At 44.9% G+C, this 15,079-nt stretch overlaps 1 protein-coding gene across 7 annotated transcripts in view; it reads right to left on the bottom strand.

Annotated features, from left to right (window-relative positions):
- HSPG2 (heparan sulfate proteoglycan 2) overlaps positions 1-15,079 on the bottom strand; it is a 933,800-nt gene that overhangs the window by 515,567 nt on the left and 403,154 nt on the right. For all 7 annotated transcript variants that reach the window (XM_069240056.1, XM_069240057.1, XM_069240060.1 and 4 more), the window contains exons 33-34: positions 14,299-14,439; positions 6,010-6,201 (exon numbers count right to left, since the gene is read on the bottom strand). In XM_069240056.1, coding sequence (XP_069096157.1) covers positions 6,010-6,201; positions 14,299-14,439 — 333 coding nt within the window. The remainder of the gene's footprint in view (positions 1-6,009; positions 6,202-14,298; positions 14,440-15,079) is intronic.

The following is a 15,079-nucleotide window of genomic DNA, read 5'->3' as shown; positions in this document are numbered from 1 at the left end:
AATACGGCTTGACCTACTGTGGCTTGTTGTGCGGATAACACGTCTACACAGTAGTGCTTGGTGAATGTGTGAGGCGTAGACCATGTGGCTGCCTTACATATTTCTTGCATTGGGATGTTTCCTAGAAAGGCCATGGTAGCACCTTTCTTTCTGGTTGAGTGTGCCCTTGGTGTAATGGGCAGCTGTCGTTTAGCTTTAAGGTAGCAGATTTGGATGCATTTAACTATCCATCTGGCTATACCTTGTTTTGAAATTGGGTTTCCTGCGTGAGGTTTTTGAAATGCAATAAAGAGTTGTTTAGTCTTTCTGATGTTTTTTGTTCTGTCAATGTAATACATTAATGCTCTTTTGACATCTAATGTATGTAGTGCCCTTTCAGCTACGGTATCTGGCTGTGGAAAGAACACTGGAAGTTCCACTGTTTGATTTAGATGGAACGGTGAAATAACCTTTGGCAAAAATTTAGGATTGGTTCTTAGGACGACTTTATTTTTGTGTAGTTGTATAAAAGGTTCCTGTATAGTAAACGCCTGAATCTCGCTTACTCTTCTTAGGGAAGTAATGGCGATGAGAAATGCCACCTTCCAGGTTAGGAACTGTATGTCGCAGGAGTGCATGGGTTCAAAAGGTGGACCCATAAGTCTAGTTAGGACAACATTTAGGTTCCATGAAGGAACAGGTGGTGTTCTTGGTGGTATAATTCTCCTAAGGCCCTCCATGAATGCTTTAATGACTGGTATCCTATATAGGGAAGTTGAATAGGTAGTTTGCAGGTATGCAGATATTGCTGCAAGGTGAATCTTAATGGAAGAGAAAGCTAGGTTAGATTTTTGTAAGTGAAGCAAGTAACCCACTACCTGTTCTGGAGTTGTGTGTAATGGTTGTATTTGATTAATATGGCAGTAGCAAACAAACCTCTTCCATTTACTTGCATAGCAGTGCCTGGTGGATGGCCTTCTGGCTTGTTTTATGACTTCCATACATTCTTGGGTAAGTTGTAAGTGCCCGAATTCTAGGATTTCAGGAGCCAGATTGCTAGATTCAGCGATGCTGGATCTGGGTGTCTGATCTTTTGGTTGTGCTGTGTCAACAGATCTGGCCTGTTGGGCAATTTGATGCAGGGTACCACTGATAGGTCTAGCAGCGTTGTGTACCAGGGTTGCCTTGCCCAAGTTGGTGCTATCAATATGAGTTTGAGTTTGCTTTGACTGAGTTTGTTTACCAGGTAAGGAAGGAGAGGGAGAGGAGGAAAAGCGTAAGCAAACATCCCTGACCAGTTCATCCATAGGGCATTGCCTTGGGATTGTTTGTGTGGGTATCTGGATGCGAAGTTTTGGCATTTTGCGTTCTCCCTTGTCGCAAACAAGTCTATCTGAGGTGTTCCCCAGAGTTTGAAATAAGTGTTCAGAATTTGGGGGTGAATTTCCCATTCGTGGACCTGTTGGTGATCTCGAGAGAGATTGTCTGCGAGTTGATTTTGTATCCCTGGTATAAACTGTGCAATTAGGCGAATTTGGTTGTGAATTGCCCAATGCCAAATTTTTTGTGCTAGCAGGCTTAACTGCGTGGAGTGCGTCCCCCCCTGCTTGTTTAGATAATACATTGTTGTCATGTTGTCTGTTTTGACGAGAATGTATTTGTGAACTATTATTGGTTGGAAAGCTTTTAGTGCTTGAAAAACTGCTAGAAGTTCTAGGTGATTGATATGCAGTTTTGTTTGATGTACGTTCCATTGTCCTTGTATGCTGTGTTGATCGAGGTGTGCTCCCCACCCTGTCATGGAAGCATCTGTTGTTATTACGTATTGTGGCACTGGGTCTTGGAAAGGCCGCCCCTTGTTTAAATTTATGTTGTTCCACCACAGAAGCGAGAGGTAAGTTTGGCGGTCTATTAACACCAGATCTAGAAGGTGACCCTGTGCTTGAGACCACTGTGATGCTAGGCATTGTTGTAAGGGCCTCATGTGCAGTCTTGCGTTTGGGACAATGGCTATGCATGATGACATCATGCCTAGGAGTTGTAATACCATCTTTGCTTGTATCTTTTGTGTTGGATACATGCGTTGTATGATGGTGTTGAAATTTTGAATTCTTTGTGGACTTGGAGTGGCTACTCCTTTTGATGTGTCTATTATGGCTCCCAGGTATTGTTGTACCTTGCGTGGCAGAATTTTGGATTTTGTGAAATTGACGGTGAACCCTAGTTTGAAGAGGGTTTGTATGATATGATTTGTGTGATTTGAGCACTCTATTAACGAATGGGCCTTGATTAGCCAGTCGTCTAGATATGGGAACACATGTATCTGCTGCCTTCTTATGTGTGCTGCGACTACCGCTAGACATTTGGTAAAGACTCTTGGTGCGGTTGTTAATCCGAAAGGCAGTACCTTGAATTGGTAATGTATTCCTTTGAATACAAACCTTAGGTATTTCCTGTGCGATGGGTGTATTGGTATATGGAAATAAGCATCCTTGAGGTCTAAAGTTGCCATGTAGTCGTGCAGCTTTAGCAATGGCAATACTTCTTGTAGTGTGACCATGTGGAAGTGGTCTGACTTGATGAAAGTGTTCACTACTCTGAGGTCTAGGATTGGTCTCAGTGTTTTGTCCTTCTTTGGTATCAGAAAGTACAGTGAGTAAACTCCTGTGTTTATTTGTGTGTTTGGCACTAATTCGATTGCATTCTTTTGCAATAGTGCCTGCACTTCTATCTCCAGGAGATTGGAATGGTGTGTTGTTAAATTTTGTGCTTTTGGTGGTATGTTTGGAGGGAATTGTAGAAATTCTATGCAATAACCATGTTGGATAATTGCTAGAACCCAAGTGTCTGTAGTGATTTTCTCCCATGCTCTGTAATAATGACCTATTCGTCCCCCCACTGGTGTTGTGTGGAGGGGGTGAGTGACATGTGAGTCACTGTTTAGTAGTAGGGGTTTTGGGGCTTTGGAATCTTCCTCTATTTCTAGGGAATTGCCCTCCTCTATATTGTCCCCGAAAACCTCCTCTATACTGTCCTTGGTAACTGGACGGTGTGGCTTGTGAGGTGCTGGCTTGTGTGCTTTGACCCCGAAACCCCCCTCGAAAGGGCGTTTTACGGAATGAGCTGTAATTCCCTCTGCTCTGCGGGGAGTAGAGTGCGCCCATGGCTTTGGCAGTGTCCGTATCTTTTTTGAGTTTCTCAATCGCTGTGTCCACTTCTGGACCGAACAGTTCTTTTTCATTAAAAGGCATATTGAGAACTGCTTGTTGAATCTCTGGTTTAAATCCAGACGTTCGGAGCCATGCATGCCTTCTGATAGTTACAGATGTATTAATTGTCCGTGCAGCTGTATCTGCAGCGTCCATGGAGGAGCGGATCTGGTTGTTGGAGATGGCCTGTCCCTCCTCAACCACTTGTTTTGCCCTATTTTGTAAGTCCTTGGGCAGATGTTCAATGAGATGTTGCATCTCGTCCCAGTGGGCTCTGTCATAGCGCGCAAGTAGTGCCTGGGAGTTCGCGATGCGCCACTGGTTTGCAGCTTGTGCTGCGACTCTTTTACCAGCTGCATCAAACTTGCGGCTTTCTTTATCTGGGGGTGGTGCATCTCCAGATGTGTGAGAGTTGGCCCTTTTCCTAGCTGCTCCTACAACGACAGAGTCTGGTGGCAGCTGTGTAGTGATGAAAACCGGGTCCGTAGGAGGCGGCTTATACTTTTTTTCTACCCTTGGTGTGATTGCCCTACTTTTAACCGGCTCCTTAAAGATGTCTTTTGCGTGGCGGAGCATACCAGGGAGCATAGGCAGGCTTTGGTATGAGCTGTGGGTGGAGGAGAGTGTGTTGAATAAGAAATCATCCTCAACCTGTTCTGAGTGGAGGCTTACGTGGTGAAATTGTGCTGCTCTAGCCACCACTTGAGAGTACGCGGTGCTGTCTTCTGGTGGAGATGGCTTCGCAGGGTATGCCTCCGGACTGTTATCTGACACTGGGGCGTCGTATAGGTCCCATGCGTCCTGATCTTGGTCACCCTGGCTCATGGTGGTGTGAGCTGGGGAGTGTGATGGAGTTTGTGCTGGTGAAACGTCAATCACGGGCGGAGGTGAGGGTGGTGGTGTAACTCTTTTCACCACTTTTGGTTGTGGTGTTTGTTCCGTCTGGAACTCCAACCTCCTCTTTCTCCTAATGGGGGGAAGGGTGCTTATTTTTCCTGTCCCCTGCTGAATGAAGATACGCTTTTGCGTATGGTCCACATCAGTTGCTTGTAGCTCTTCCTCAAACCTATGCTTTTGCATTTGGGAGGTTAGCGAGTGCTCTTCTGTATAAGAGCCTGAAGCTGGGTCGCTTGCAGTTTGTTTCGGCATCGAAACTTTGTCTGCGTGTTTTTTCGGCTCCGAGGTGACTTTTTTCCTTTTCGGGGCCGAAACCTCTCGGCGTCGATCTGTTTCTGTGCCGCTGTCTCGGCGTCGAGCCGTGTCCACACCGGCATCACGGTGTCGAGGCTTGTCTCCAGCACTTTCTCGGTCCCGAGAAGGCTGCGTGCCGGTGTCTCGACCGGAGTCGGACGATCTCGGCACTGTTTGGGCCTTTTTCGGTGCCGATGGTCGGTCACTGAATTTATGGGTCGAGCCATGGCCTGGTGGCAGTGGCGTCCCCTGGGCCTTGTAAATGTGTCTCTGTGTGGTTTTCGACGTCTTACTCACGGTTTGTGTATCGTCGAATCCTTCGGAGTCAGAGTCTTGGATCGAGAAGGTACCTTCCTCTTCCTGTTCCTCGAACTCCCGTTGGGCTGTCGGTGCGGACGCCATCTGAAGTCTTCTGGCTCGACGGTCTCGGAGTGTTTTTCGGGACCGGAACGCACGACAGGCCTCGCAGGTGTCTTCGCTGTGCTCAGGTGACAGGCACAGGTTGCAGACCAAGTGTTGGTCTGTGTAGGGGTATTTATTGTGGCATTTGGGGCAGAAACGAAACGGGGTCCGTTCCATCGGCGTTCTTCAGCACGCGGTCGGGCCGACCAGGCCCCGACGGAGGATCGAAAAAACTACCCCGAAGGGCACCGGAGCTCTTCGATCTTCGATGCGGTGTTGAATGTAAGGACGCCGATCCCGAACGCAACAATACCGACGAAAATCTTCCGAAATTAGCTAATTGTCCGTTCCGAAACTCGGAGCGACAGGAACACGTCCGAACCCGATGGCGGAAAAAAAACAATCGAGGATAGAGTCGACGCCCATGCGCAATGGAGACAAAAGGAGGAGTCACTCGGTCCCGTGACTCGAAAGACTTCTTCGAAGAAAAACAACTTGTAACACTCCGGCCCAACACCAGATGGCGAGCTATTGCAGAACATGCGTATCTACAGCGACAGATGCCATCGAACATAGTATTACAGTTGCTTGTTACAACTAAGGTGGTAGGTACATCCTACCTGACCAGTGCAACAACCTTGTAGATTCAAATGGCTTTCAGCCACGTTACTGGCACATACAATTGGAAAGAACCACATAAAAATGAAGTGGATCCAAATAAGGCAGGTACTTCTTGACTGTTAGTATGACATGATATACTATGTGACATTTCTTTGGACACAATCATAAAAAACAAAGAACAAAAACATAATCAAATTAACATCTTCCTTACAGCACACATCTTTACATTCTGGTGCTTTTCACTAATGGGGCAAGTATTCCATACAATATGAAAAAAAGTGACAAAAAGGCATTTCCAAACAAGTGACCCTCATGGGTCCAGGAGGTAGTTTGCTAAGTACACTCACATTTTCAGGAGGCACATCAACTTTACCTAAAATTGGTCCAGGCCAAAACACTTCACAAAATTGTTGCCTCTCCTTAAACTGGGCTAATTCCTCATTAGCTCTTCTGACTATTTTACAGAAACTTCTGCCATTATGTATCAAAGAGATCACAAGATCCGTAATAATGTTACTATAAGAGTATCAGATAATTACATTAATTTTAACAGATTAAAGTTAAAGGGAGAAGACCTGAATTTTATTTGGGTGCTTTCCAGCCATACCTTGTCTCCTTGGTAACTGTCAGGAAGCTGCCAGAAGTAGGACTCTTGACCAAGCTGTCCAAATTGGTTATATGATAAGTGTGGTCCATCACTTGACATCTCCACTGTGAATCCTGTGGTGATGCGTGTGCTGTGCTGGCGGTTCACTAGAGCAAAATCTTGGAAGTTTCCTGGGAGGAATGGGCTTGTGACCTACAAAGATAGAAAGGATAACGTTTACAGACAGCCTCAGAGAACTAAACGTTTCCATTAGGTGTGTACATGGATATGTCAATCCCTACAATGACTTGCCAACATTTCTGTCAATTTGAAGTTTTTTGATTTAGCAGAATCTCTTCCAGCAAAGTACAAAGGTAATAATCACTCTCAACATTATTGAACTGTATAATTGATCACATGCAACAGATTGCTGACATCCAGTGCTAGTACAATCTGTCACCAAACCTAACTAGAAAAATCTCTGTTCCCAGAACTAATAAAATTCACCATCTGCTGTGGAAGGCTAATGACATCAATAATGCTCATGCAGACAGTTCATGAAAGGCATCTAACACTAGGAAAAATCCACAAACAAATGTAACCAAGGCATGCCATCACCAGTGCCAACACGAATGCCCATGCTGGCACAATTGACCAATAAACATAAAATGGCCTATCACATCACTGTTTCGAACAGTCTACTGCAGAGGAGTCTTATCATTGCGGTTAATAATAGCAGAACTGATCATTAGTTGCTGCAGAATGTTAGACACTTTATTGTCAACCACTGCAATATGAAAAAACACTTTTTACTGGCAAAAGACATAACTGAAGAAAACACTGGCACAATCTACCTGCAGCAATAACAGAATGATGCCATCGCTGTTGCCAACATTAGTGAAATCCACGCTAGCAGCTGAAACTGGAATCAAGTAAAGTCAACAACACAACATAATAAAGGGTTTTCACAACTGCAACCTGAATGTAATGGAGGTGAAAGCATGGGGATTCAGGCGTAGTGGTCACCCACAATTAAGGAGTAGATAGCTCTTTTTCTAGCCCAGAATTTATGCAGGAACCATCATCGTTCATGAAATCAGAAGACAACTGTATACACCACACTCCCTATTAAAACCTTTCCACTTCAGGAGGATCTAAAACGAATTGTTTAGGCGCATGGCAAGTACTCAGAAAAAGTACTGAATCTCAGTGCTCTTCCCTAAACAGGGCAGGCAACAACAGAATTAGCTTTTTTAGATTTGCCCTTTGCAGCCTGTAAGTTTATCTCTATTAGCACACATGGGTTGGGGAGATGGAGAACCCAGTAGCAGGCTGCAATCAAGGAACCATTTCAATCTGTTAGTGCCACCCCATTTCCTTCATCAGTCGCCTTCTCAGCATTAACAGGATATCTGAAAAGCTCTATAGATAGGAAATCCACTGCACCCAGTGCTCTTGAACAACACCCCCCCATTCTCCATTTAAAAGATGACCTCCCCCCCCCCCCAGTAGAAATTTGATCTAAATTTCAGCAGTATGTTTTTACTGATCTTACACAAATACAGCGCAAAAATAATGTGCTGGCCTGTCTGATGTTATAGTTAGGAAACAGAATTAAACAAATCATAAAAATTCACTTAAATTTTTTTTTTTTTTAAAACAAAGATGACAGTGACATTATAGTTAGGTTCTGAGTTTATGCACACAAAACCATAGACATTCAGCAGTTAGCAATTTTAAGTAATTATAACTCGTGCCCTAAGGTAACTATAACTAACAATATCTTTATTGAGGTTGTAATAGTTGTCATGAGTGCTGTAATATCTGGGGAAATTGGCAGTGCATGGCTTGGGTGTGAGTTATAGTTACCTTAGTCTCAGAAGCAACAGAGACAGTCAACACAGTCACATACAGATTGCACTCCAATAGATCAACAATGTATTCACCTCCACAACGGATTTCAGATTGTTTTTCCAATATAGATTCTCCAAATAAACACACTTAATAGAAGGGGGGGGCCCTGGGGAGCCCGTCTCCTGGACTACATTCAATAGGAGAAGAAGGCGGCCGCCCGGTCCTCTTCCCTCGGCTGATTTTGGCCCCAGGGACACCAACCGTTGGGCCCTGGCTAAATGCAAATGGAGGCCACACAGCACCCTACCCAGGCCGATTTTGACACTAGGCACCCCATCCACTAGGGTGCGGCCATAAACATATGGAGTAAGACCCCCTCCCGATCCCACCCTCCCAGCTTGGCCAATTTTGGCTCCGGTACCCCTTCCCCCTGGGCCTGGCCTTCGTTCAACAAGGGAAAAGGGGCCACAAGTTCCCTCTGCCAGGGCCAATTTCAGCCCCAGGAAGCCCATTCCCCGAGGCCCAGCCACATCTTCTAGGTGACCCCCAGGGTACCCAGTGTGCAATGGGACTGCTTGGGGAGCCCCAAGACCCCCCTGGTCCCACTTGGCTGCCCACCTCCTGCAAGAGCTGGTACTGCTGGAAATGCAGCTCCCTGTGTGCAAGAGCAATCATTTCACCTCTGTCCCTGCCCGCATACCTACGGATGAAACCTCTACTTCCAGACAGCAGGAGCATTTTGACAGCTCTCGCCCACTGAAAGCTTTCTTTTTTTAAGCTCGGACAGGGTCCAAGGGGGAACCCTAGACCAAGGCTAGGGGCTCAGGGTGACTCTACCCTGGTCCCTTATCTTTTTTTTTTTTTTTTTTAATCTTTTTTTTTAGGGACTTGGCTGAAGCAGAGGCACCCAAGATGGCTGCAAACACTTCCTGGTTGAAGATCTGGCAGCCATTCAGATCTCAGCACGAGATAGGGAGAGTTCGCTGAGCCTTTGTGTCCCTGTATATGCAAATTAGATTTTGCTTTAATATCTAAAAAAATACTAAACGGATTTACACCAAATACCAAAAAGGGAGCTGCATTCTGGATCAACAGCTACACCTATCAAAAACCCTACCAGAATTAACATAGGAAAACAGGATTTGCCACCCCATCCCCCCCCCGTCCCCGTTTTCTCTGGACCCGCTTGACTTTTCAGACAGCAAGAGGGTGTTTAATTATTATTATTTTTTTTTAATTTGTAAGATTCATCAACACCAAAGATATAGGCAAGCCCAAAAATGCTTTTTCTATATTTTTCTATGGAAACAAGGTCCTAAATGTAACAACCTAGTGGTTTACATATACACACACACAATCTATATATATTTTCACAGAAAAAAAACAAAGGTTAAAGGTACATTATAGTCAGGAAATAGATTTAAAAAAACATAGAAATAAACGTTAAAAAAAAAAAAACCACAAAGGTTACAGAGATTGTTTTAGTCCGGTTCATATTTTACTCGTACAAAACCAGAGAAATTCAGCAGTTATAGTTATCTCAAGTAACTATAAATAGTGCCCAAAGGTAACTATAACTCGCATCCTGCTGTGCACCATTTCTCATCAATATTTTACTGCAAATGTTGCAGTAATATTATTAACAACGTCATTGACAATGTTATGTGCGATGGAATATATGGGGTAATTAGCAGTGCATGGCAAGGGCACAAGTTATAGGTACTTGAGATACCATAACAACAACTGCTGAATTACTATGGTTTTGTGCAAGTAAAAATATTAATTTAACCATAACCTACTTGTATTGTAACCTTTGTTTTTTTAAGAAAATTTCTTTATTTTTTAATTTTTTATTATTCTATTTCTTAACTATACGACACTAGAACCTTTGGATTTTTCTTGCTGAATTTAATTTTTACGTTAAGTGATGTAGGAAAGTAGGATCTTTCAGGACATAGCTATCCCCACTTTTTGCCTGGTGTCAGTGTATTTTGACTGTAGGTTACTGGGATCCTGCTAATCAGGACGCAAGTGTCAGTGTTCTCTCCCCTAAATTTGGTTGATAGTTAAATCTTACACACCATAAATGGCATACTGGTGTATCGCTGTAAAACCCTAGTAAAAGGTATTTCGGTACCCAGGGCATTGGTACATCAGGATACCCCATAGGCTGAGCATGTATTGTGCCACCCATAAGAGCCCATGCAAACTATGACTACAGTCCTCCCATTGCAGCCTGTGTAAAATGATGTATGCACCTTTCACCTTAGATATAAGGTTTACCTAATATCCTGGTCACTACACTCTGACTCTAAAAGTCACCCCTAAGGTAAGCCCTTCAGCCCAAGGGCAGGATGCATGGTTCTAAGTGTGAGGGTACCCCTACAAACTACAGGCTCCATTTCCTGGGTGGGGAGCCATTTGAAGGTATGTCGTGGATACTGGTCTACACGAGATGTCCAGCTACATAATGGCTCCACCGAACCTAGTAATGTTTGGTATCAAACATGTTAGAATCATTCAACTACACCGATCCCAGTGTTAGTTGCATTATACCTTGTACTCTGGGGGTTCCCTAGGCAATCCCCCATGTCTGCCTGTGCATTCTTGCAGGGTCTGCGTGCAAGTCAGTGCTGCCGCTGACCCCAGACACTGTTTAGTCCCACTGCTGCAGAGCTTACCTCGGGCAGGGGAAAGCAGAACAAAGAATTTCCTCTATAGTAGAGGTGTTACCACCAATCCTTTAGAAATAGGTGTCTCTGGGCTAGGGTAGAGGTGCTCCTGAGTGTCACTAAGGGCACATTTGGTGCCCTCCTCGCATTAACCAGTTTACTCCAGTGCAGGAGCCCCTGGCTCCACCTCTGGCATTAAACCACACAAAGGGCAGGGGAATGACCACCCCCCTGTCCAGGTCCTCCCCTAGGAAGGCACCCAGAGCTCTGTCAGGTGGCCACTTGATTCTGCCATCTTGGGAATAAGATGAGCATAGGCCCTTAAGAGCATCTGACTGGTCAGTCCAGCAGAGTAGCACCCCCGATCCCCTCCCCCAAATAGGTGGGTCACCACAGTAGATGTCCAACCCCCTAACTGGGTTACTTAAAGGATCCCCTGAGGGTGGGACCCTAGACGCATCTGCAAGATTATTCTTCAAGACACTTCTGCAACCTGGACACTGAATTCTCCTGCTGGACTTCACCGGGACTCAAGACTGCAACCGGAGTGCTCCTACTGCAACTTTGTCCCCAGATATTGCAAGGACTCTGAAACATCCATGGCTGTGCAGCCTCCAGAGTCACAAGAACTCTGCCTGCAATAAGGACAGCAAGAGGGAATTTCCCTTGAAGTAAAGGAGTCACTCCCCTGCAACCGCAGGCACCTAAACGTCAATGACCAGTTTGTGGATCCTGCCGTCTCACGGACTCTACTAGGCTCTAGGTGGTGGTTCTGTGGCTCCCCAGAGATCTGACCTGTCTTCTTTGCAACTGAGAAGATTGTGGTCCCACATTGAAGCTACTTGGACAGAACCCCTGTGCACTGCATCTGTGTCGTTGCCAAGGCTTGTTGGCTCTTCAGTCCGAAGACCTCCCAGTTCGAAGAAGCCCCAGCCTTCAGCATCACACAGCTCCAAGACCAACTCCTGCAATATGGGCATCCTTTTTCTTTGTGTTGCTGAAGCCTCCCTACAACTCCATGTGCCTGCTGCCAGAGGGTCCTCCTGGGACCTCTATTGATTCCTGCTGGCTCTCCTCCTTGCTGAGGGCTGGCCCTTACTTACTTTTAACGGTTGAGTCCCTCGGACTTTGCTGGTACCCACTTCTGCATCTCTTCCTGTAACACGTATTTTGCATTTGCCAAGGCTTGGCGGTTGCCCTGCTGGGCACTGACCCGCTGCAATTTGACAACTGGCGTGGAACAGCTTGTGGATGACTCCTGGGATCCTTCTGCATCGCCTGGACTCCACAGCTGCATCTTCAAGTCCTTCGTCCTACTGTGAATTATACACAAGAAAGGTGGGCATTGCCCTCCTGCACCCCCTGGGTGACTTTGGGTGGTTTGGACCCTGTCCCCATTCTCTACTCCTCATCCGGAATCTATGCCTGGTTTCCACCGACCTAGTCCACGGGTCACTGTTACAGCTGGGCAGCTGAGGTCCCCACTTGATTTCAACAGGAGGTTCCAACATGACTTCACCCCTATGCATCTGGGCTCATTGGTGTTGGTACTCCATTCTCTGGGAATCCACACCAGACGTAGCAGTGTGTCTGGTCGGTCCTGAATGCATTCTAGTCTTTGTTCTCGTGCCGAACCCAAAGGATGGTCATCTGCACTTTCTTTTCGAATCAGACCATGGCCCAAAGGCAGTGGAGGACTGATGACTAGTGCTGGAGTCTCCTTAATTATCTTTGTGTGGTGCAATGGGGCAGTTGTACTTGCGTACTGCGCCGGAGGCACGTAGTGGCTATCATCATCCGAGTGTTGATTGAAGTCTGAACCTTGGATGGAAAACGCTGCCTCTTCTCAAAGTTTTTCCTGGGCGTGTTCTTCAAGATATCAGGTGTCTCTTCTGTGGACTTGGATGCCATTTCGAGCTCTACGGTCCCGTGGAGTGTTTTTTGATCGAAATGATCTGCAAGTATCACAAGTTTCTTCTCAATGATGTGGAGATAGACAGATTGCACACGGAATGTTGATCGGTGTATGGAAATTTAGAGTGACACAGAGGACAGAATCGAAACAGAGTTTGTTCCATCAGCCCGACATTGAAGTAGGCCCTAAAAGGGTGAGGCCCTTATAAGGGTGAGAATTCGACCCTGACGGTCTAAATCGGATTACGTATAGATGGGAAACGTGATGGAAACAATACCGACAATATTGTACAAAGGTAAATTTAAGTTCAGAAGTACCGAAGCGCGATCCATCGGAGCGAGAGGAAACCCGTCCGAACCCGACACCGGAAAGAAAACAATCTAACAAAGGACCCGATGCCCATGCGCACTATCACCGAGAGGAGGAGTCACTCGATCTTGTGACTTGAAAACCTTCTTTGATGAAAAACAACTTGTAACACTCCGAGCACAACACTAGATGGCGGACTTATGCAAAGCATGTGCATCTACAGCTACACATGCCATCAAACACACACACACACACACATTAGGTAAGTAGCCTCTTTTTAGCATGGTTACCCCCAATTTTTGCCTGTCAGTGTATTTTGACTAGGCTCACTGGGATCCTGCTAACCAGGACCCCATTGACTGTGCTCTCTCCCTTTAGATTTGGTCGTCTAACTTACATTTGTCTCTATCCAGCAACAAATTTAACAAATATACATATCTGTATACCTATAAATAAGATGAGCACAAAATAAATGTAGCTAAAAGTAGATTAAAATAGATTTTAAAATACCATACGATCAAAAGGCCTATTTACAACTCCTATTTAGGATTCACAAGTTACTTCTGCACACTGGAAAAAGTGGCAGGCTTTAGTGGTTCAAGTGAATATCACATGCTGGCATTTTAACCTTATGTTCCCTGATATTTCATATTCTTGTGAATTAGTTTAATGCCTACATACATGGTATTCACCTTGTACATAAAAAGTAGCAGGAGGAATGCTAGCAATAGTCTACTACCTGCCTTATACAAATCAGTATTGAGCCTGCATCTCAAGGGAACAAACCATTCCGAACTGCCAGGCAAGGCCTCTGCCAGAAAGGACTATTTAGGCCTCATCAGTGAGTTATAGTTTAGACCCTATGGCACAGAGAGCACAGGACTCACATTTGGACAAGCTGGGCAAAAATACTATGGGTTGTAACACTAACCCAGGCATTTGCAAGTGGTTATATTTTTGCAAGGATTCCTCCCTTAACCTTGTGTGTGTTTGGGGGAACTCCTTACATGTCAATGGTATGTTCAAACAAGAATCCCTTTCTCTCTGTGCCACTGCAAACTGCACCCAAATTAAGAGGCACAAATACACCAAAACTGGTCCTTCGTTCAAGTTGAGAGAGGACTGGGCTGGCAGTTCAGGGTGGACTGTTCACTTTGGAACAGGGTCAAGGCAGTTTTGCATTTGGAAGGGTCTAATCTGAGGTGGCATGGTGGGCAAAAAAACATGAGTTGGAATGCAATCTCAAGGCAGTGATTAAACTATATGTAAGCATTTCTCAAATTACCTTTTGTGAGTCTTATACATTGGAGTCGCCTTCAGACTTTATAGATGGTGTTGGTGACCCAATAAATTGGACATATTGGGGGAGGCAGTTTGCCTAATCACAGATTCACAAGTTGTCGTAAACATTTATAATACAAAAAAAATCATATTTAATTAAGAGGCTAAGTCTTGATTATGAGTACATGTTTAGAGAGATGGGACAGCTTCATTAACCTGAACCATATAAATACAACCACAGCCACCCCCACCACCTACAGGTGACGTGATGTTACCTACCAGGTCTCGATGATAGGAGGAGCTGGTACACAGCTGGGTGACCCCCATGCAAAAGCAAGGTAGGCAGCCTTCCTGATTATCACCACTCAGGTGGAAATGGTGGGCACGGCAGCTTCCACAGGTGACTCCCTCCACATTTGGCTAAAAGAGAAACAGAAACAAACTGAAACATCCGAGTCACCGAGATGTGGTGTAACTTTTGGTGCCATCTATAAAGCTATTGCAATGTGAACTGAATCCAATGACACTGGGGTGGGGAACAGGCCCTACTGTACGACTATGGTACACTATTGGGTGAACTTTCCATTACAGAATGGTTCTTTGTTTAACACACATGCTGTTAGGCAATGCCCCCTTGTAGGAAGCTGACTCTTTATATAGTGGACTAAAATGAGGCACAGTATGCAGAGTCTAAGCAAAACTCCAAAGGTATTACCAAGGCACAAATGACACTCCAAATGCTCTTTTGTGGCAGTATGGTCGAGCAGTTAGGCATAACAGAGGGTAGTGCTACGCATGTAAGGCACAGGCACATACTCATACATGAAGTGAGACACACACAAAGAAATCTGACACCAATTTATAAAAATAACACACATTATATATATATATATATATATATATATATATATATAAATTTAGATACCAAGATCACCGGAATCAAGTGAGTACTTTTTAGGATATTCATTTTTATAGTTTGCAGAAGTTGACAGTGCATTTTTCAGATGCAGTAATGTTATCCTATAGAGGAAGAACAAGCACTGCATACAGGTATTGTACA

The sequence above is a fragment of the Pleurodeles waltl genome, chromosome 6, assembly GCF_031143425.1.
Source record: "Pleurodeles waltl isolate 20211129_DDA chromosome 6, aPleWal1.hap1.20221129, whole genome shotgun sequence".
Classification (NCBI taxonomy): Eukaryota; Metazoa; Chordata; class Amphibia; order Caudata; family Salamandridae; genus Pleurodeles; species Pleurodeles waltl.
Note: the sequence above shows the minus strand (reverse complement) of the source record. Positions and strands in the feature narration are given on the sequence as shown.